Source organism: Botrytis deweyae (genome assembly GCF_014898535.1).
Source record: "Botrytis deweyae strain B1 chromosome Unknown BDEW_006, whole genome shotgun sequence".
NCBI lineage: Eukaryota > Fungi > Ascomycota > Leotiomycetes > Helotiales > Sclerotiniaceae > Botrytis > Botrytis deweyae.
Window position 1 is genome coordinate 1469636 of NW_024066213.1, and position 21283 is coordinate 1490918.

General features: G+C 36.9%; 4 protein-coding genes across 4 annotated transcripts; 2 read left to right on the forward strand and 2 right to left on the reverse strand.

The window, feature by feature from the left end:
- Positions 1 to 9836: 9836 nt before the first annotated feature.
- Positions 9837 to 11351, forward strand: EAE98_003637 (uncharacterized protein; the record flags this gene model as incomplete). The annotated part of the gene is made up of 6 exons (XM_038951257.1): positions 9837 to 9872; positions 9994 to 10040; positions 10099 to 10144; positions 10265 to 10781; positions 10838 to 11259; positions 11313 to 11351. The coding sequence occupies 6 exons, from the start codon at positions 9837 to 9839 to the stop codon at positions 11349 to 11351; spliced, it is 1107 nt and encodes a 368-aa protein (XP_038812721.1).
- A 175-nt stretch (positions 11352 to 11526) lies between these two features.
- Positions 11527 to 13022, reverse strand: EAE98_003638 (uncharacterized protein). Its single transcript, XM_038951258.1, has 3 exons — positions 12867 to 13022; positions 12406 to 12736; positions 11527 to 12312 (listed from the first exon to the last, which is right to left on the reverse strand). The coding sequence occupies exons 1-3, from the start codon at positions 12984 to 12986 to the stop codon at positions 12026 to 12028; spliced, it is 738 nt and encodes a 245-aa protein (XP_038812722.1). The 5' UTR covers positions 12987 to 13022; the 3' UTR covers positions 11527 to 12025.
- Positions 13023 to 14457: 1435 nt separating this feature from the next.
- EAE98_003639 (uncharacterized protein) lies at positions 14458 to 16925 on the forward strand (the record flags this gene model as incomplete). The annotated part of the gene is made up of 4 exons (XM_038951259.1): positions 14458 to 14828; positions 14885 to 15720; positions 15778 to 16590; positions 16639 to 16925. 4 exons carry the CDS (start codon positions 14458 to 14460, stop codon positions 16923 to 16925), a joined length of 2307 nt encoding a protein of 768 aa, XP_038812723.1.
- A 2121-nt stretch (positions 16926 to 19046) lies between these two features.
- Positions 19047 to 21198, reverse strand: EAE98_003640 (uncharacterized protein; the record flags this gene model as incomplete). Its single annotated transcript, XM_038951260.1, has 2 exons — positions 19047 to 20756; positions 20845 to 21198. The coding sequence occupies 2 exons, from the start codon at positions 21196 to 21198 to the stop codon at positions 19047 to 19049; spliced, it is 2064 nt and encodes a 687-aa protein (XP_038812724.1).
- Between the last annotated feature and the right edge of the window lie 85 nt (positions 21199 to 21283).

The window sequence follows — 21283 nt, forward strand, 5'->3', positions numbered from 1 at the left end:
ACTTAATTAAAAGATTATAAATATAATATTAATATGTATTATAATTGTAATATATAGTATTAATCCTATTTTTTCTTAATATTTCTTAATAATTAATATAATAACTATTTTATTAAACTTAATAAATTTAATAATTAGTAGTGGAGTATACATACTACCCTTATTAAACTTAAATTTCTTAGCAATCTTTTTAATATAAATATTATATACTAATTAAAGTTTCTTTACAGATCTATTTCTCAGAACTCTAATTCCAAGAAATTATTTAATATTACCTAGATCCTTGAGCTTGTAAGCTGATTTGATTTAATTAGTAATCCTTTTAACAATAGATTTGTTATTCTTATAATATATAATCTGAAAGTCATCGATAAAGAAAAGAATAAATACAATATACTCCTTATTAAAATAAATACATAATTCCTATATACATCCGATTATTTTAATTGATTTTAGGATTAATATAAAATTCTTAAATTATATAGAAAATAAATCATAGAATCTATACAAGGCTTTATTAATAATTACGTCCTTCCCTGATTTCTTAAATCTATTAAATAGTAAGTATACTATAGGAATATTAGTTGAATTATACTATATATTTATAAAAATATTAACTATATTATATTACTTGATTTCAAGATTATATTTAGTAACTAGGAATATTATAATTCGAAAAGATTGACTCGCAAATATAATTATATATATATTTTTGATTATAGTTTTCTTCTATAAATCTCCTCTTACTATAAAACATAATTAACATCAAGTAATAAAACTCTAATTATTATTTTTATAATTAAATACTTAAATTAAAGAAATAAATTTAATAGATTTTAATTTAAAGTCTATTTTATATTATATTTCTTTTAAGCATAGATTATCGATTTCTTTTTAATAATTTGTCTTAAACTATAGGCCTAGAATATATTTATTAAATTGTTAATATTAATTAAAATATTTGGGTATTTGAAAGATATAAATATATAGAATATCTTTTAAAATTGGAATTACTAAATTAGATAGCTAAACGTTCTTCATTATAATTATAATCACAATTATATTATATATAATTATAAAGAAATATTTTTTCTCTTAATCTTTGATTTCCTCAAAATTAGGTCAAAAAGTAGAATAGAAATTATATAGGGATTTATATATTCTATTATAATTCCTGTAATTGATTTTTAAGTAAATAAATTCTGAAATATTAGTATAGAATATATTATTCTATTTATATTTCTTTTAAGAAAAACTTAATTATACTTAATTTAACTAATTATTTAAGAATAATTAATATTGAAATAGATTTAGATTGACTTTTAGAATTTTTATTATTATATTATAAGTTCTCTTTTGAAAATAATTATTTTAAAAAATTAAAACTTTTTTTGATTATTTAATTATTTTCTAATTAGATAATTACTTTAATAATTTAAGTTTCTTTATTATATATTCTGGGTTTAGATTTTAGTTTATTGTTTTACTAGAAGGCTCTATATGACATTGATGTAACAGTAAATGATTAATCAATAAAGATTCAGGGTTACTTTTATACTCCACTTTAAATACTATGATCGGAATCTCTGTGTATTCTGTATTTATTACTTTCAAACTATTATTACCCTTATCAATATAACTTCTAGGATCAGATTCTATTATCTTTTGTTTTTGATTAGCTAGATTTATAGATTTGTTATATTCTATTCGTATTTAAATATTATAATCTGTAGGAGTAGCTAAAGCCAATCTTCTATTTATATCTCCTGGTATCAGAGTATATATATGTAAATCCCCACCATCTTCTAGCACTAAAAAAGAAAAAGGTAGTCGATGGGGTAGTTGAATAAACTTCTAATCACTTAATATCTTATCTACTACTTCCTTATCCTTCAGATAATTACTTTCTTTAGAGTTCTTTTGTTATAAAAAAGATGATTAATTATCTGAAGTATATATAATAAAGGAGTTTAATAATAATAGCTAGTTTACTGTAATAATAAAAGTGTTTGTATTATTATTATCGTTTTTGATAAAGATTTTATTTATATCTAAATAATTAGTAATATCCAATAATCAAACTGATCGCTGTAGCTAATCTATAAATATAATATTGATCTATTGATTAAAGTAACCCTATTTATAAATAAAAATTTTATTAAAAACAATATTTTGAGAAATAATAATCTAATCAAATATTGGTATTTATATATAATAAATCTATATGCCCAGAATATATCTAATTAAATACTCAATATATACTCGAAGATTTGTCTTATATTATTTTATTTATATTTTAATCTTATATTTTTTATTTAAAGAATATATTTAATATTTATATCTATAAATTGAATTTTAATTAGATTGAAGATTATTAATAATTTTGATAATAAGTACTAGATTATTTTTCTTAAGGTATAATCAGAATTATTTATTTAATATTTAATTAGATAATTTGAATAATCTTGTTTTTAGGGAATTAATATTATAGAAATGAATAGTAATCATTATAGCTTTTACCTAGAGCTTAATTAATAATTTTGCAAAAAGATATATCTTGATTTGCTTGATTATTAACTCTTACTTTATTTACTTAACTCCTTTATTAATCTTGTAAATATAATTAAAGAAGAGTTCAAGCTTAATTCTTTTAATATTAATTCATTTTTTAAATACTATATAACCTATAATTCTAATAATAGAAATATTATTATCTTACTTGATTATTATAATCGAGAGTCTATATTTTCTGTAAATCTAGATAAAGAAACTCTAGATAATCAAGAATATCTTATTATAAATTCTTTTTATTAAGAAATAGCTAAATAGCTTTTTACTATATATTTCTTTGATAATTAATAGCTATATTGCTTTATTGAGTATATAAAAAAAGTTGAATAAATCTTATTATATTTTGTAAAAGGATTTAAATAATTGATAATTATTAGAAATTCGGGAAATTATTTACTTTATATATATATATATATAATTAGAATATTTTTATCTTAAAAGATCTTTAATCTTTATTTTTTTTATAATAAATATTAATTATTTAAATATTTTCTTTTTAAAATATCCAGTTTTTTTATATTACAATTCTATTTGATTTTTTCTTAAAATTAGAGTATCCCTTGAATATCTAAAAGATTTGTTAATTTTATAAGAAGCAATAGAATATATAAGATTATAGTTAAAAATTGAAATAGGAAGATAAGGGGAGAAAGATTTCAATTTTAAAAATACAAGATTATTATATCTAATATATTGAGTATATACCTTATTCTTTATTATATCTTTAAAGTAAAGAGTTATATTGAAATCATTAAATTATAAATTCAATTTATATAATTATACTTTGAAAATAATATTTATATAGAAACTAGGGATCAAGGCAATATTTGTAAAAATCAGATTCCTATTGTTAAGAATTCTCTTTATTATTTTTTAGTTTTTTCTAATTACTTAATAAAAGACTAATTCTGAGTTTATTTGATTATTCTTAAAGAATTAATAATAAAACTAATTATTTAGTAAAAAGATATTATTAATAATATATAATACTTTATAATTATTAAATAAAATAAAATAATAAAATTCGAATTCTAATCTTGAAGTTAAATTGATTATAAATATCTTTAATATTATAATATCTAGAAATTTGTTTGATATTCTTGTAATAAATAAAGTAATATTAAGAAATAATTCTTTTATCTAATTCTTATTTCTGAAGGTATTATATAGATATTTAAACTTATTTATAATCCTTTATTTAATCTCTTTAATCTATTCTATTATAAATATTGAATCTGGATAATTATTATATTTCCTAGTTAAAGCAATTTCCATTTTATTATAATCTTCAGAATTCTATTTATAAAAATAGTAATTTAATCTATCTTTTTTAAATATATAAGAACATTTTATTTTCTCAATATTCTTATAAAAATAGGAAATCTTGGATTAATTATAATTAATTGTTTTGATTGAAATAAATGATTTAGACTATTCAATAATATAAATTCCTTTTGCCTTCAATAATATAGTATTATGGCTGATAATATCCCTGAATATTATAGTTATCTATTAAAGTATTTAATATTCTTGGTCTAAATAAATCTTTTTATTAATCTCATCAATTTTGTGTTAAATCTAAGAAGATATTATTCTAATTCTAATAATATTAAGGAAAGTATAAGTAGTTAATAATCTATTAATATCTAAAAGCTTATATATAAATACTTTTGAATAAGTAATACCTCAATTCCAATATTATTTCATTAAATCAGTTTGTTTACTCAATATCTGAATAATTAGAGTATAATATTCGGACTGAATTATTATTTTGGTGATTTGGTTGAATGGTGCTAATTTGTTATAGAGTGAGAGAACCATCTTATAAAATAACTAAGCCTTAGATCTCTTATTAAATAAGAATAATTTTATGAGATAAACTAGATTAATAATTGATTGAATTTATTTATAAATTTGTTGATAGGAATTATATTTATTATTATATATCATTTTCTTATTATAATATAACCTATTATGAGTAGTAAATAAGGTAATTATATTGAGTTTGGATATAGGTGTAGGCTTAATTAATAATAAAGAAATAGATAAGTAATTGATTGATTTCTTCATTTCTGTATCTCCATTTTTGCTTTTTTGTTTTGGGTATTTAGTATAATATTCAAATAGCTCTACTTTATAAGCATAATACTTAATTCTATTCTATTCCTAATGAATACTTTTGAGAATTAAAGGAATAAAAGGAAATACAATTAGTTAATCGATTATTTTGAATAATAATTTCAAGAAAAAAGAGGATAAAAAATAGGTTGTAAATAGAAGTTTAGGATCAATTTTATTCTAAATATCTTTTAGTTAATATTTAATTCTTAAAGTATTATATTAAACTAATTAATTAGATTAAATAATAAAATATATCAAAGAATATATATATTATATTAATATAATTGATCTAAGTATTTAAATAATAAAGATTTGGATTTTCCAATATAAATTATAATATATTCATTTTTGATTATAAGAATGGTTTATAGCAAGATAGTAATAATTAAATATATATTAGGCTTATAACTATTATATAAGATAATAGTATATTATAATAAAATGAAAGGTAATTGAATAATAATAATATAAAATAGAAAAAGATATATATCTAGAATTATATTAAACTAGAACTCTAATCTCCTCCTATAAAAAGGAAAAAGGATTATATACTATATAACTATAGAATACTGATCATAGGAGTAATAATCGGATTACAATCCAATCCGGTTAATACTGTTCCGCTCCGGAGTATTCCATATATCGTATCTCTGATCATTACATGATTTGATCCACGTGGTCTACAACATGGTTTCCGTCACAATAGATAAATAGATAAATAGATAAATAAATAAATAAATAAATAAATAGATAAATAGAGAAATAGAGAAATAGAAAAATAGAGAAATAGAGAAATAGAGAAATAGAGAAATAGAGAAATAGAGAAATAGAGAAATAGAGAAATAGAGAAATAGAGAAATAGATAAATAGAGAAATATAGAAATATAGAAATATAGAAATATAGAAATATAGAAATATAGAAATATAGAAATATAGAAATATAGAAATATATGAATATATGAATATATAAATATAGAAATAGATACATAATACTATTAATGGAAAATCGTTACGATTAATAATTATCATCGTTGATTATTTTAAAAGTTAAGTTTTTTTTTGAATAGGATCTATCGATTATTGATTATCGATTATTCAATTGAGAAAAAATAAATAAACCTCATCTATCTATCTATCTATCTATTCATATATTATACATCTCAATTTACAACAACTGAATAAACAAATCATTTATTCTCAATCTTCACTCCCCTTTAAATCGCATTACGCGAAAAATGATATCTTACAACTTCACAAGTTCAAGTCGCGAATACCTACCTACGGAATACATACAGAGCGGAACCATTTACCCAGTGGGATCGTGCAGATTGACAGCGGGCGGGTACGTGAAATGGATCGAGCGGTGACAATCTTATCAACGGAGGGGAACCGGCATGTAGGGAAATGCGAGAGCGGAGACCCTCTTCTTTTCATCTACGATATCCATCTATCTATCGATGGGGTAGCAAGGTTGATGGAGTGATACCAAAACACAGGATTTATAACCCGCTTGTAGCCGCACCTTGCAAATGTTCGAAAATACTGTACTATTTTTGTACGATGTAAGTTTTTCGTTTTCATAGAGTTGGGAGGTGTATTTGCTGTATCTGTTGTATTTGCTGTATTGTGATGAATGTAATGTAATGTGTGAGGAGAGTAACCATCCATACTATTGACTTTTTTGAGTTCAAGAAAAAGGAATACGAGATCGTATGCGAAACTCGTGAGCTGAAAACCAAAGCATGGAGCCGTTGGATGCCCTGAGCCCCGAGTGGTGGAACACAATCTGTCGCATGCGAGTTTCTAGAAAGACTCCATCGTAGAAAGGTACGGCATTGTATCACCGATTCAAAGTTCACCATGTATGTGAAAGCGCAGGACAGGACAGACGTTGGCGGTATCGAGACTCGACGACAAACGACAGACCGCCTTGGATGGAGAAAAACGGTGTGTTGTGCTGAGAAACAATACAATACCAAGCCATATTCACGGAGACTTCCACGAAACGTTGGGGATGATTCTTTCAGGTCTAATGGCAAGCGGATGGTCTTGGTACCTGCGTGAATAAGGTACAGAAGAGCGTTGAAACCTGCAAACCGACTGATTCCGACAAATATATGGTAATGAATGAAAGGCAAATATACAAACAAAGAAATGAGTCGCGAGCACACCCGAAAAGTACGACCTCGCCTGGTAGTCGGTGTCAGAAAGGGGCTTGGCCTCGCATAGAATTAAAGGCAGTTCTGTCACGTACAATTCATAGGATATTGAGTTGAAGGCGATGCCGATTTGAACATGTAATTCAGGTACCATTGCCAAGATGGCGAAGATTCATTCAGGAGAAGAAGATGTAAGATGTTACTATTGAATCCATTGATAATAAACTTTCGAGGAATGAAATTGTCAATGGATGAAAGGGAAAACGGATAATGTCTCAAGGACTTTCCCAATGGGATAAATTTAGAACCGGATGGTAGATCACATGATGAAACCCGACAAATTGTATTTCCCTCCCATTGGATTCAATTCATCCAACCAACCAACCAACCATACTGGACAAAGTAAATTCAGATTCTTCTTTTGCAAAAAGCATAGGCGAGATCGGACGACGGCATCGATGATTAGATGGGACGCTTACGAACTGGGCTTAATCAACCCAATCAGATTGTAATCTTCTTATCAGAATCCATGACTTCTGTTACTCAAGATCTCGGCCAGACCAAAGATTCTTTGACCTTGAACCGAATCATATCGTCCCAACATCCCAATACCTCCATCCTTTATCCCGTAAAAAGCAATCTATTTGTAAAGCCACGCCATAGATTCGGCCATTTCCACTCTTTGTTTGGGCTCGAGAATCATGAAATCCCTATTCAGGTCGTGATAGCGTGCGAGCGTGGGTAGGATCAGATAGAGGAAATGATAAACCGGGGGAGTTTAAAAACCTTTTTACGTTACTATTGATTGGCTATAGACAGATTGGGTGAGATGTGCATGGTGTTGTTGTTGTGTGTGTGGGGGACCTTGGACCGTTCCCACGATGCATGCATGCAGTCTGTACGGGTATGTGTTTGATAGAGTCAGCGTTGAGAGACCAGACCTTTTCTTGCCATGTCTGCAATGTCTGGGTTTGTCAGACCCTGTTTGCGTGGTTTTCGGTGGTGAAACAAGATATCAGGAAAAAGAGAATTCCATTCGAAAGGGCTGAAGATAATTGTGAGACATTTTCATCCATGTGAACGGTATGGAATGGCTGGAAGCTGGCTGCACGATTCTCCCGTCTTGTACCGTCTTGTCGATAAGTATAGGATCATATTTGCGTGGGATGTGACTTGATTGACTTGATTGACTCGATTGACTTGATTGACTCGATTGACTCGATTGAGTCAAAGATGATAATCACGATAGTTGAACCCGCTCGGCGACAGCGATAGCATAATGGAACCGGCGATTAGTTTTTCTGTAGATCCTTTGAACTTGTATGGACGGACACATTTGACCAAACTACTCTTTTGCATTGCATTCTCGGACCAGGAAATGTACTACACTCGTACTAGGGAGACGGACTAATATAGTATGCATTGCCCCTGGATTGTGACGATGCGGAACCATTTGCGAAAAGGGAACGTCGAGATTCCAAGAAAGAAGGTGAAGATACGAATTCTGGCGATGAGGATCTGTTCCAGGAGTATTATTTTTGCGGTTTTTATTTTTGACTTTGGGGCTTTCCAAAGAAATAACTTAATAGACGGTGATATGAAGATGGTTGCCACATATAATTTTACATCAGACTAGATACATGATACACGATACAAGAAGACTGGATGACAGGGAATGTTTCAAGGATGAATCTCTTAGTCGAGTAATATATGCCTCAACAGTTGTAAGTTTGTCCGGCGGATGTATCCCAAGGGATTGATTGTAAGATTGTACATGGGATGACCATAAAGGGGACTGGGGATGTCGGGAATTCAGAGTCTAAGACTGTAAAAGTAACAAACACACAGTACCTAGGTAATGTTAGTTCATGGTTGGTATTGGGCAGTGAGTGGATGGGTGAATGGGGGAATGGGGGAATGAGTGAATGGGTGAATGGGGGGTTGAACAAAGAAAAGATTGATATCAGATATGGAGGGAGGAGGTGGTACGTAGATGGAGTACTAGGTAGTTTGCAATGAATGAATGATCTCTTTCAACCTGTATGTATCTTGTAACCAAATGCATTTCATTCTTTAAATATTGGGTACTCATTATAAAGAATGAGAATTCAATCCTTTATACTCCGTAGATCATCAACTGGGTAACGTAAATGTATGTAGCAAGAATCTCTCTCTCTCTCTCTCTCTCTCTCTCTCTCTCTCTCTCTCATTACTCCATATGAAATCATCAATCGCATCAGCCCACCCACCGCCCGCTCATCACGCCCCTCCACATTGTCTCTCTGGCTCCGCCCATGAGAAGCCGCAAGAGTCATCGTTCCAATTTTATTCTGGTGATTCATTTGTTTCTGTCCATTCTAATTAGGTACTGAATACTCGATTGATTTACTTAATGGCCTTTTACCTAGGTAATCTTCACTATTGCAACGCCTCTCGATCTTTAATCCGACCCCTGTCCATTGCCCATCCTCGCCATCCTCGCCATCCTCAGCCATTTTCCCTTCCTAAGACCGACCTGCAGGGCGTCGATGTATGAGCCACGAGCGTCGAACGTACAAAAGTTCTTCTTCCTTTAGCCGACAGGCCCCACTCTTATCTACGCTGACAATCATACCTACCCTACCTAGCCAATTCTATTTTGTTTCTATTTCTATTTCCATTTGCATTGCCATTGCCAGTTCCAGTTCCATTTTCCAAAAGTCTACCTAGGTAGTGAATTAAAATAAAATCACACACATACATAAACATTCCCACTTCCTCTTTCATACCTTTTCTCTTTCTCTCTCTTCCCCAAATCCCCCACACTCTTCTTCTTTCCTACTCTTAGGACTTTTGAAGTCTATCAACAACAACAACAACAACAACAACAACAACAACAACAACAACAACCACTTTACACCTCTCGATTCTTTGCTTCCAAAGCATTCCTCTCTATTCTTCTCTCTTACTTTCTCTCTTCCATATTCTCATAATAAGTCCGCCATCATGGCTGTCTCAACAACGGTTTCCTATACGGCGAACGTAAGTTTTCCCGTTCCTTCAAAGATAACACCAATCTTTGTGCCTCACAACCATACCCCGCTATCGGCGCAACAAAACAAAAACAAAACAGAACACTAACCTTTACCTTTGAACCTTACAGCTCATGAAATACATGGCGCTCGACCAGAAGGGATCTGCCATGGCAGAGTAAGCTAATTAATGGAATACTTTTTTCCCCTCTTTCAAAATCTAATCCTTTACAAAGGTACATCTGGATCGATTCCACTGGCGGTACCCGTTCCAAGTCAAAGGTGAGCAACATTACCCAACACACACATACCCGCGGCTTTGCGCCCCAACTGCATCCTCAACAAAAATTTCACAAATACCTCAAATGACTCATGCACTAATATAATTTTTTCTATTTACAGACTCTCACCAAGATCCCAGAGAGCGGTCAATTCACTCTGGATGACCTCCCAGAATGGAACTTCGACGGTAGTTCGACCGGTCAAGCCCCCGGTGACAACTCAGACGTCTACCTCCGCCCCGTCGCAATCTTCCCAGATCCATTCCGTGGTGCCCCAAACATCTTGGTCTTGACCGAGTGCTGGGATCCCGATGGAACCCCAAACAAGTTCAACTACCGTCATGAGGCTGCCAAGCTCATGGAGGCACACAAGTCCCACGAGCCTTGGTTCGGTTTGGAGCAAGAGTACACTCTCCTCGATATGTCCGATAGACCTTACGGATGGCCAGTAAATGGTTTCCCAGGTCCTCAAGGCCCATACTACTGTGGTGTTGGTACTGGCAAGGTTTTCTGCAGAGATATTGTCGAGGCTCACTACAAGGCATGCTTGAATGCTGGCATCAAGATTTCCGGTACCAACGCCGAGGTTATGCCAGCTCAATGGGAGTTCCAAGTTGGTCCTTGCGATGGCATCGAAAGTGGGTACTCCCCTGTTTCTATTATCAATCTGAATAATCACTGACTCTTATTTTAGTGGGTGACCACCTCTGGTTGGCTCGTTTCCTCCTGAATCGTGTCGCTGAGGAATTCGGCGCCAAGATTTCTTTCCACCCCAAGCCAATTCCAGGTGACTGGAACGGTGCTGGTCTCCACTCCAACTTCTCAAGTGCTGAGATGCGTGTAGAGGGAGGCATGAAGCACATTGAGGCTGCTATCAAGAAGCTTGAGGGTCGCCACAAGGAGCACATTGCAGTTTACGGAGATGACAACGCCATGCGTCTTACTGGCAGACATGAGACCGGTTCCATCGACAGTTTCACTTATGGTGTTGCCAACCGTGGTGCATCCATTCGTATTCCAAGAGAATGTGGTGCCAAGGGTTACGGATACTTTGAGGATAGAAGACCCGCTTCAAATGCCGACCCATATCAAATTACTGGTATTATGATGGAGACTGTAAGTTTAATCTATAACCAAGTGGCACATGAATTCGACTAACCAAGTTTTAGATTTTCGGTGGACTCGATGGTACTGAGGTTAAGAAATAGATTGTTTTTTGCGTGTAACAATGGTTGGGTGGGAGAAAGTTGATAATGGCTTGGCGATAAGGTCTATTTTCGTTGCATTTTGAAGATCAAATCCTTCACGTCGATCTTGCGTTCAAGTTAGCAAGATGGTTACTTTTTAGATGGTTGACCTAACTGGGAGAGAATGAAACTCAGATAACATTTATTTTGTTCTCCGGCACTTTTGATACTTTTGATACTTTTTGACATGCTGGCCTGTGCCCATCCCTATCCACCCGACCCTGTCTTTGGCTAAAGCTGGGGATTTTCTAATCTTACAGTAGTATTACCCCACAACTTCTCCGGATTTCCCTTCCCCAGATAGATCCTCATTATAGTATAGTATGTCTATGGAGTAGAGTCGCGTGATAATCGTAATACATAATATACATACTGGCGCACGTCATCGTCACCGCCAACCATCCTGATGATCAACCTTTCAAAGTTCTCGTCGTGCTTTCATATCTCCACATCTCTTCATCCCTCCACACGTCAATATATACCAAATTCATCATTCATAAACCCTTGTCTATTTTCCTTCCCGTCAATTTTGGAGAAATCTCATAGTCCAACTTAACCGCCTCTTCAAATATAATTCTCACTCCCTCCTTTCTAAGCCTTTTTTCACTTCCCTACTCCTTCTAAGCCCCTTCAACTTAGTTTCCATTAATCTTCTTCTCCTCCTCCTTCAACGCCTCCACCAATTTCCCCCTCAAGAAATCCGGTAATCCGAAGATGCCCTCACGGGTGACTATCCGGTAGGTTCCCGAGTCTTGCCAATTTCCGGGCGCTTTCCCAGAATCTCCTTCGACGAATTGTCCGGTCGCGTCCACTTCGAGAGATCCGAATATATCTTCTGGGTAGGCGATGCGGCCGTAGTCGGGGGGTGCGCGGGTATCGGAGAGGTGGATGTAGCCGCCGTGGCCGCCGGAGCCGGCGCCGCCTTGGAGAGGGGTTAATTATGGGCTTGGGAAATGGGAAAAGGGGAAGAGAGAGGGTAGTGTGTGGTAGATGGAGGGGGGATTGGGGAAAATACCTTGACTGGCACTAGGTGGCGCTCCGGAATCTTTTCCTTTTGAGGACTTTCCGCCTTTGTTTTGACGATAGGACGATGGAGGTGAGAGGGAGAAGTGTGTCGTGGTGGTGGCGAAGGCGGCGGCTTGCGAGTGAAGTTGTGGATCTAGATGGGCGTATTTTTGGAGGATGGTGGAGAGGAAGGGGAGGAATCGAGGGTTGGGAGTGAAGGATTGAGGGGTGATGGGGAGGGTGGTGGTGGTGCCGAGGGAGAGGGATGTGGTTGGTGGAGTGGTGGGGAGGAGGGTTAGGGTGTGGGATTGGGGGGAGGAAGAGGTGGGTGGGTGGATGTACTAGGAAAGGGTCAGCTTTGCTGGGTTGGGTGGAGATGAGGGGGAATGGAATTATTGAGGGAGATGGGGAGATGGGGAGAAGGGGAGAAGAAGGGGGGAGGATTTGACAATAAGAGGAGGGGTAACAAACAATATTAGGATTTTCCTTTAATGTTGAGACTGAGCGTCGTATATTGGAAAATGTAATTGTGTGGGATCGAGTTATTGCGCGCAATGTATGCGGCAATGCACGAGAGGTTGAGAGTAGCATTTTTGTTGGATGATGAGGAGATGTTTATTGGTGGTGAGGGGTGAGGGGTGAGGGGTGAGAGCTGGTCATGTAAAGTATTTAATTTTTCGATAAGATATTACCTGGGCAAGGTGTGAATTGCTCGATTAGGAAATTAGCTCGAGGAGGATTAGTAAGCGGGTGGACAGGGTCTCTTTTTGGAGACTTGAATTTGATACTTTTCTGGAATCATATGATAATTGTGATCATTCTTTGGACTTTTGGGTTAAATAATTCTTATAGCGATGATTGATGGTATCTGGCAACCATGTGAGAGGAGAGTTGAGTAGAGTTACTCAATCGTCGGTAACTTTCCATCGATGCTCGTGTAGTACGAGTGAACTTTGAAGGGGGAGTACAATGCGCGAGACAATATCAAAGAATAATATGCTAACAACTACCAATGTTAGTACGAGTAGAGGAGGTGTATATAAATCCCAATATATGACGACATAAACATTAACCAATGTTTCTAAATTCACTTGAGAGTTGACGATTATCAGGTATCTCAAGCTACCTCCTTTCTTCTGATTTCGTCATAACTCTAATACGTCGCTAATTCCATGGACGATTGGTATAAACTTTGAAGGAGTAGCGATACATGTTTGGCAACTATGTAGATGATGCTAAAGGCTAAAATGTAGATATCTAATACGAAATATGAAGTCATTAATTGATTGCTATTGTATGAGTGAATTAATTGCTTTTCTACCAGGTATACTTCTCGATGATTTGACACTATAAATAGGTAGCTATCTATAGGTTGGGAGTTTGCCTCGTGAGTTGGGTCTCAATTGTCGATAGAGTGAAGAGTTCTTGTGAATGATATTGTAGAAAAATATCATTGAAATTATATACTCGAGTACTATCATCTCAACATTACATATATCTCCTCAAGACACGAGGGAAATCGGACGAATTATATGAATAGGTATATATATATAAATTTGCAGAACTTACCTACCCACCTATGTTTGCTTCTCTTTCTTCTCCCTCTCCCCCCCCCCCTTGCACTAATAAAGCGTTCAATGTTACACTACTACGGTCCCCTTCACTTCCCCAGATATCGCTAAAAGTACCTGGTGTACCTACAGGTCCTACCTAGAGCTTCCCGCATCGACCACCTCCGTCGGATTCTGGTTGAGAACGGGGAACCACAAATCAACTTTTCCTTCATAAGGTTCCTCATTTTTTTAGAATCTCAACAGAAGACTCTTTCAAACTATTCACTCAATAATTCTTATACCCTTGAAAATATTTCTGACTCTTCAACTATTACTCACAACAAGTGATTCACACCCGTTTGATTTGAACCTTGTATCAACCAACCTAGTACCTGCTGAAAGCCACCAGAAATCATCTTTGGTGGGGTTGAAGCAACGACAACGGAACAATTACCCCGAGTCAATAAACCACCAGTCAACCACTTTGAAAATACCTGACAACCGTAGTCATGAATCGATACGATGACGGCGAGCTAGAGATATCTCTGGCACCATCTGCAAACGCTCGCGCACAACATAGAGCCTCGGACGCCGGCTCACACTCACGTCGGGATTCGCAAAATGGAAACAGCAGGAGGATGGAAACGGTTCCGGCACCACAAAGGAAGACAGAGCAGCGAGTGGGCGCATACTCGGTCATACGTACGCTTGGAGAGGGTTCCTTTGGAAAGGTTAAATTGGCGGTCCATCGAGTGACAGGTCAACAGGTTGCGTTGAAGATTATTGGAAGGCGGAAGTTGATCAGTCGTGATATGGCTGGAAGGGTGGAGCGAGAAATCGAATACCTTCAGCTTTTGAGACATCCCCATATTATCAAATTGTGAGGATTGCCTCTGTCAAGTTTATTTATTTGCTAGCTAACTAATCCTTTCCCAGATATACCGTTATTAAAACAACCTCCGAGATTATCATGGTTCTTGAATATGCCGGCAATGAGTTATTCGAGTATATCGTACAACACGGAAAGATGAGAGAAGATGAAGCCAGGCGGTTTTTTCAACAAATTATCTGCGCAGTCGAATACTGTCATAGGCATAAGATCGTGCATCGAGATCTAAAACCCGAAAACCTTCTTCTTGACGAGAACCTGAACGTCAAAATCGCCGATTTCGGACTTAGTAATATCATGACGGATGGAAATTTCCTCAAGACCAGTTGCGGAAGTCCAAATTATGCCGCACCCGAAGTCATTAATGGAAAATTATACGCTGGTCCCGAGGTCGATGTGTGGAGTTGTGGTGTCATATTATATGTTTTACTTGTGGGAAGATTACCTTTCGATGATGAACATATTCCTTCTTTATTTGCGAAGATTGCTAGGGGTCAATACAATGTCCCTAGTTATATGGGTCGTGAAGCTGCCGCGTTGATAAAGAAAATGTTGGCAGTCAATCCGGTCTACAGAGCTACCATTGCCGATATTCGAGATGATCCTTGGTTCACTACAAATCTACCTGCTTATTTGCAACCTCCGGTGGAAGAATTCATTGATACAGGTGTCGACCCCGCAAAGGCTATCAATCCCCGAGCGATTGCACCTCATGCGAGCCCAGCCATTCAGGAGAAATTACATGTGCAAGTTACTGAGAAAATTAGTAAGACGATGGGTTATGGTATTAAAGATGTTCAAGAGGCTTTGGCTGCGGAAGAACCTTCGGCCATTAAGGATGCGTATCTTATTGTTCGGGAGAATAAATTGATGCAAGCGAATCGTAAGTTATCCATTACTTCAAAAATTCTGGTGTTTGTATAAATTAACAGTCAATCAGCAAATCTCCTCGATGATAAGAATCAACTTCTTTTCCAGATTCCTTCACCTCCAGCATACGACTCAGCGATTCCCCCCTCATTACCTAATTCGCCTTCGGTTGCCATTAAGGAGCGACCTGGTAATATTCAACCAGCAGTTGCGCCATTTCAGCCTCGACCTAGCCCCCTTCTTGATGCCGTATCACCGAGATCTAGTAGTTCTATCGGAACCGATAGATCATTTGGCCGACCATATGTTAGCAAAATCGGAATATTACCAAGCAGTATTCCACAATACCATAAAGAGTTCATGGAAACGCACAAGTCTGGCCATCAGGAGAGTACCCTGTCAACATCTCACTCAGAGGCCATCGAACCATCACCTCAAACAGACGCTGAAAAAGCCGAAACCGTTCGCCGCTTAAATCCACATTCTAGAACCTTGGCGAAACTCGATGAAGGCAAGAAACCAGCAGGTATGACTCCAGTTCCATCGAAAAAATCAAAGCCCACAAAATGGCAATTTGGAATTCGGTCTCGAAATCAACCTCTTGAAGCAATTGGATGCATTTATAGAGCTCTTCAAAAGCTCGGTGCCGAATGGTTAGTCGGCGATGAATGGACACCTGGTCAGAGTGAAAGTAATGGGAACAATCGCAATGATAATAACAATGACAATGATGATCCAAATGGAAGTGGCGCCTCTCTTCATCGCGAAACTTCTATGAATGATACTTCATCCAAGAGAAATAGATTCAGTGGTGTGGATAAGCAAGGAAACTACAAGTTGCCAGAAGATCCATGGGTGCTTCATGTCCGTTGGAAGAAAACTGGTAAGTGATTCTTTAGTCATTTGAAAACCTCCTTCTAACTGTTGATAGATATCCGACGTCATTCCATTGCTTCCCTGAACAGTTCAACTTCTAGTCCCGCACTCCCCTCCTCAATGCCAAAAGATGATGAATCTGAAGCGAACGATGCAGGCGTCATCATGCATCTCGATATCCAACTCTATGAAATGGAGCCCGGTGTTTATCTAGTGGATTTCAAATGCGCAGGATATGAAACTGCAAAGGGTATGCTGTGCGAGGAAAAAGATGTTACTAGTCCTTTCCCTTTCTTGGATTTGGCTAGTAAACTAATCATTCAATTGGCGGAAGCTGATTAGATGGTTCGCTCATTATTGAATGGTCGACTCTCTTTGGTTTGATAATACTTTTCGTGAAAGAGAAAATACGGATAATGAGCAATGAAAATTTTATACGATTATTTCTTTGGTATGGGGAGTGAGCTTGGAATGTGGATGTGGATGGAATCGGCTTCGGGGAATCGGGTATTAAAACTATGGCTAGTAGGTGTTCCTATACCTTACTACTACTACCTCCACTCGACTTGATTGGCATACTGCCTTGTGTTTAATACGAAAGGACTGGCGAATTGCATGGACTGGAACGGATCGAAATGGATGATTGAATTGAAAGAGGAGTAGTTGGAGTTCTATGCGGTCTCGCAATTTACAGGTTACCTTTTTGTTTTGTTTTATTATCATGGAGGTATTTGCTACTATTCAGAGAACTTTGGGAGAGAAATATGACTTCTTTGTGTTTTGCTCGACTTGAATTTGGGAGAGATGATAGTTCAGAGGGAGGGAATAGTGGAGAGTGGAGAGTGATGAAGGAACTTGAAAGCAGATGTACCCGAAGATTGCTAAAATTCAAGAGTGATGCAAATACAAATGTAGCTGAAGAGAAGAAATTTAGATATTCGAATCTGGTTTACTTGGTTGTTGCAGTCTTACAGATGATACAATGGTATGGGAATATGGATGTGAATATGGATGTAAATATGGATGGGAATATGAACATGATGAATTTGTTGAGGCTTGGTTTACCTTCCGGGCTTGAATTGAAAATGAACCGCGCACTTCACTTGATGAGATGAAGACTTTGTAATGAAAAATTGCAAGCGTTGTTACGAAGAGACTTAGTAGTCTTTGGAATGTGTAGGAGAAAGCAAAGCCTAATTGAATGGCGAGTGCTGCACGCTTGATGATGTTGACTTCATCGCGATTAAAAGGGAGCGAGCGAGCGAGCGAGCGTGAAATTTCTCGTCTGCGATTAAAATCTAAAGGGGGATGGATGGATGGATGGATATATCTCTTAACAATTCGGAAAGGAAATCATTTCACTTACATGCGAATGGATTATATGGAAGAAGAGTAGGTAGGTAGGTACTCAGTAGATAGATAACTATCTAGGTATCTAGCTCTAGCTCTAGCTCTAGCTCTAGCTCGTCAGCCACCCCCATAATCTCCTTCTTCCCGAGGTCCCTTCCTAATCCTTCCTAGCTGTGTGCCGCGACGCCGGCGCGAATCTAATATAGTCAGTAAGTAAGTAAGTAAGTAAGTAAGTAAGTAAGTAAGTAAGTAAGTAAGTAAGTAAGTAAGTAAGTAAGTTAGTAAGTAAGTAAGTAAGTAAGTAAAATGAACGAATATACATCCCTCATTGCCGCTGTAGTCGCGGATGGATATAATATCGCGAGAGGCTCGCTCTAGGTACTTTTTGAGGATGGTGTGGAGATGAGGGAAGTGGTTTGTTGCTTCTTGCTTCTTGCTTCTTGCTTCTTGCCCTGCAGAGGGAAGATCGGAAGTGTGGGATGGTTGGTGGGATGGAGCGGATGGGGTGAAGATGGGATGGAGGAGTTGGAGGAGAGTGAGAGTGAGGGTGGAGATGGGGGGTGCTGCTGCGGAAGGTGGTTGAGAGGGGATGGGTGGATGGGGTGATGTTTTTGGTGGATGTGGAGTTGAGGGAGAAGGGGAGGATGGCGAGAGAGTTGGCGGGGGAGAGTGGAATGAGGGAGAGTTTGGAGAGGATGGAGGGCGTGAGGGAGAATACTTGAGTGGGTGGCGTGTGTATTGTTATCTCGTAAGTGATTTCCGTGAGATACATAGTGTGTTTTTGGATTCCCTGTCAATAGACATTCTTGTTCATTATTTTTTAATCAATCCACGGGAAAACAAGAGATTCAGACACTCAGAATCCCGACTTCGGGTTTCTACACAAGACGATATTGCTCTTTCTCTCTCTTTTTCTTTCCCAAATTTGTTACGTTAAAAATTTGGGTCCAACATTTAACATCACTTGCATGATATGATATGTACCATTAGAACGAATCAAACGAATTAATAAATAGATGGCAACTCGCTGGGTATCATACACTCATATACGTCACATTCCCTCCTCCATCCTGTCCTCGTGCTGTTGGTCCACACCCCCAAATCAAAACCCATCTACAACCTCCCCTTAACCCACTCAACCCAAACCCCCAAATCCTCACAAACCTCCAACATCCTACCCAAATCATCTCTTGTCAATGTTCTTGCCTTCTTTTCTTCTCCCATTCCATCCATCGCTTCATCCTCTCCCATTCCATGCAGGATATTCTCCTGTACAACCACCACTCCGCCATTCCCCTGAATTTCGAAAATCGCATTCGCACTCCTCTTCTTGAACTTAAATACTATTTCCACCCTGGGTACTGGGGTTAATGTTAAAGAAACATCTAGATGCGTTGATTCGTTTCTCTTCTCCTTTTTTGGCTCTTCTAGAACCGGTTTTGGCGTCGGTGATGTGGTGATACTCTTCATAAAATCCTCAAATTCCTGTTTCTTCGTCGGAGGGTTTATAGCATCCACATCAGGAGATTTTGATAGTGTTTCAGATTTTGATGGTCCTTTCGATTTGGATTTTGAACTTTCCTCCGCTTCAAAACTTTTTCTCAACACAGTACTCAACAAAGCAAATTGTCTTAAGCATGGCAAAATCTCCACCAATTGTCTAGGATGACTGAAAGATACCTCTTCTACCTTCCTTCCATAATCAATCTTCTCAATATACAACGTATTAATATGTTGCTCTACCTTCTTTCTTCCCTCTGTATCCCAAACCGAGATATTTTTCTCTGTGGTGATAGTTCTGGCTTGTGTCTCGTTAGTCTTTAAAGCTTCCTCCGCACTCAACGGAAACATGAGTCCATCAAACGTTGTGATCTCTGAAAAATCAAAGGGCGTTTGCGTTGATTGGTATATCTGCATCGCGATAGCATATGGTACTATAATCGGCGGATCGAATTTCGCAACAAACATTGCTTCTGGAAACTTTTGCGTCTGGTCGTTCAGATCATTTGTCTTGATATCGGGATTTGTCGGCAAAAGAGTATTGTCAGGTTCCAACCAATTCAAAATCGGTCCCCCTTGTAATTGGGCTGCTCGGAATAGATCATCGACTGCCGGATTAGCTTGCTGAACATCATCTGATATCCATTTATCAGATACGCGCAAAGGAGTATATACACCCACCACCAATGAAGGTAATGGTGCAACCTCTACCAATAACGACCATGTCTTTCTATTCTGTTTCTTCCCCTTTGTTGGAATCCGTCGTTTTTCCTGCCAATAATCGAGACTTAACCCTAGTCTCTCTCTCGAATGCATAATCGGTATGCCACTCCTGTTACACATCGCAGCCCTCACGATGTCCTCATCCTCCATTCCTAACATATCATTCTCCTTCAATCTTCCCAACTCCCAAGTATGTAACTTATGCAAACTGCAAAAGATTCCCGCGACCGCCTCATGACAATTGAGTCCAGGTATAACACTCAATTTATCCAACATAGTTAATCTCTCTAAGTTTGCCGCAAATCGATCCAGCATTTTGGTCAACGGACTCTCCCCAGCCTCAAATTGTAGATCCCTCAAAAGTATATCTGAAGCTGTCCTCTCATGTTTGGTTACTGATTCCGGCGCATCGGGAAATGAGAGTGAAACTTTCTGGACAACATTATTCGCAAAATCGATGTCGAGCGCAAGAGCATTCCCTGCTATAATAAGTGTGCGTCCATTACTGGCGCTTCCCATCATGTCTTCCCACAAACATTCTAATCCGACTCTGCGTGCTAATCTTTCGAGCCCTGCCTCACTAAGTCGTCCTTTATTAGGCTGTACAAATGGCATTAGCATTGCCCAAGCAAACCAATCATGAATAATATCCCCCTCTACCTCTACCACTTAACCCAACTGAACTCACTTTCAAAATTTCCACACAGCCCATCAGCCTCCTCCTCTTCTCCTCTTCATCCTTTCCCGGCCCACCATCTAACACCCCAATTCCTTGTAAATCAATGCCCAAATCTCCTACGACATCCGCACCCATTCCCAGCGCCAACGCTGCAGATGGACTATCAAATCCCACCATGCCCATATTATATGCTTGATTCGACATTGACGTTCCTGCAGGACTAGATTTTTTGATTTGAGAGGGAGATGGCACAACAGAACGCGGTCCATGGGGAGAAAAAGCTAGATGGGATGTAGAAAATGGGGTTGAGACGGGAGGTGTCGCTGCTACACCGGGGTACTTTCCTGGCGTTGGAGTCGCCATTTTGATGGAGGTTTATCAATAATGTGCGATGACTTGTCGTGCAAAGAAATATATTCTTGTTGAAACTGAAGGTGCAAGGGTTGAA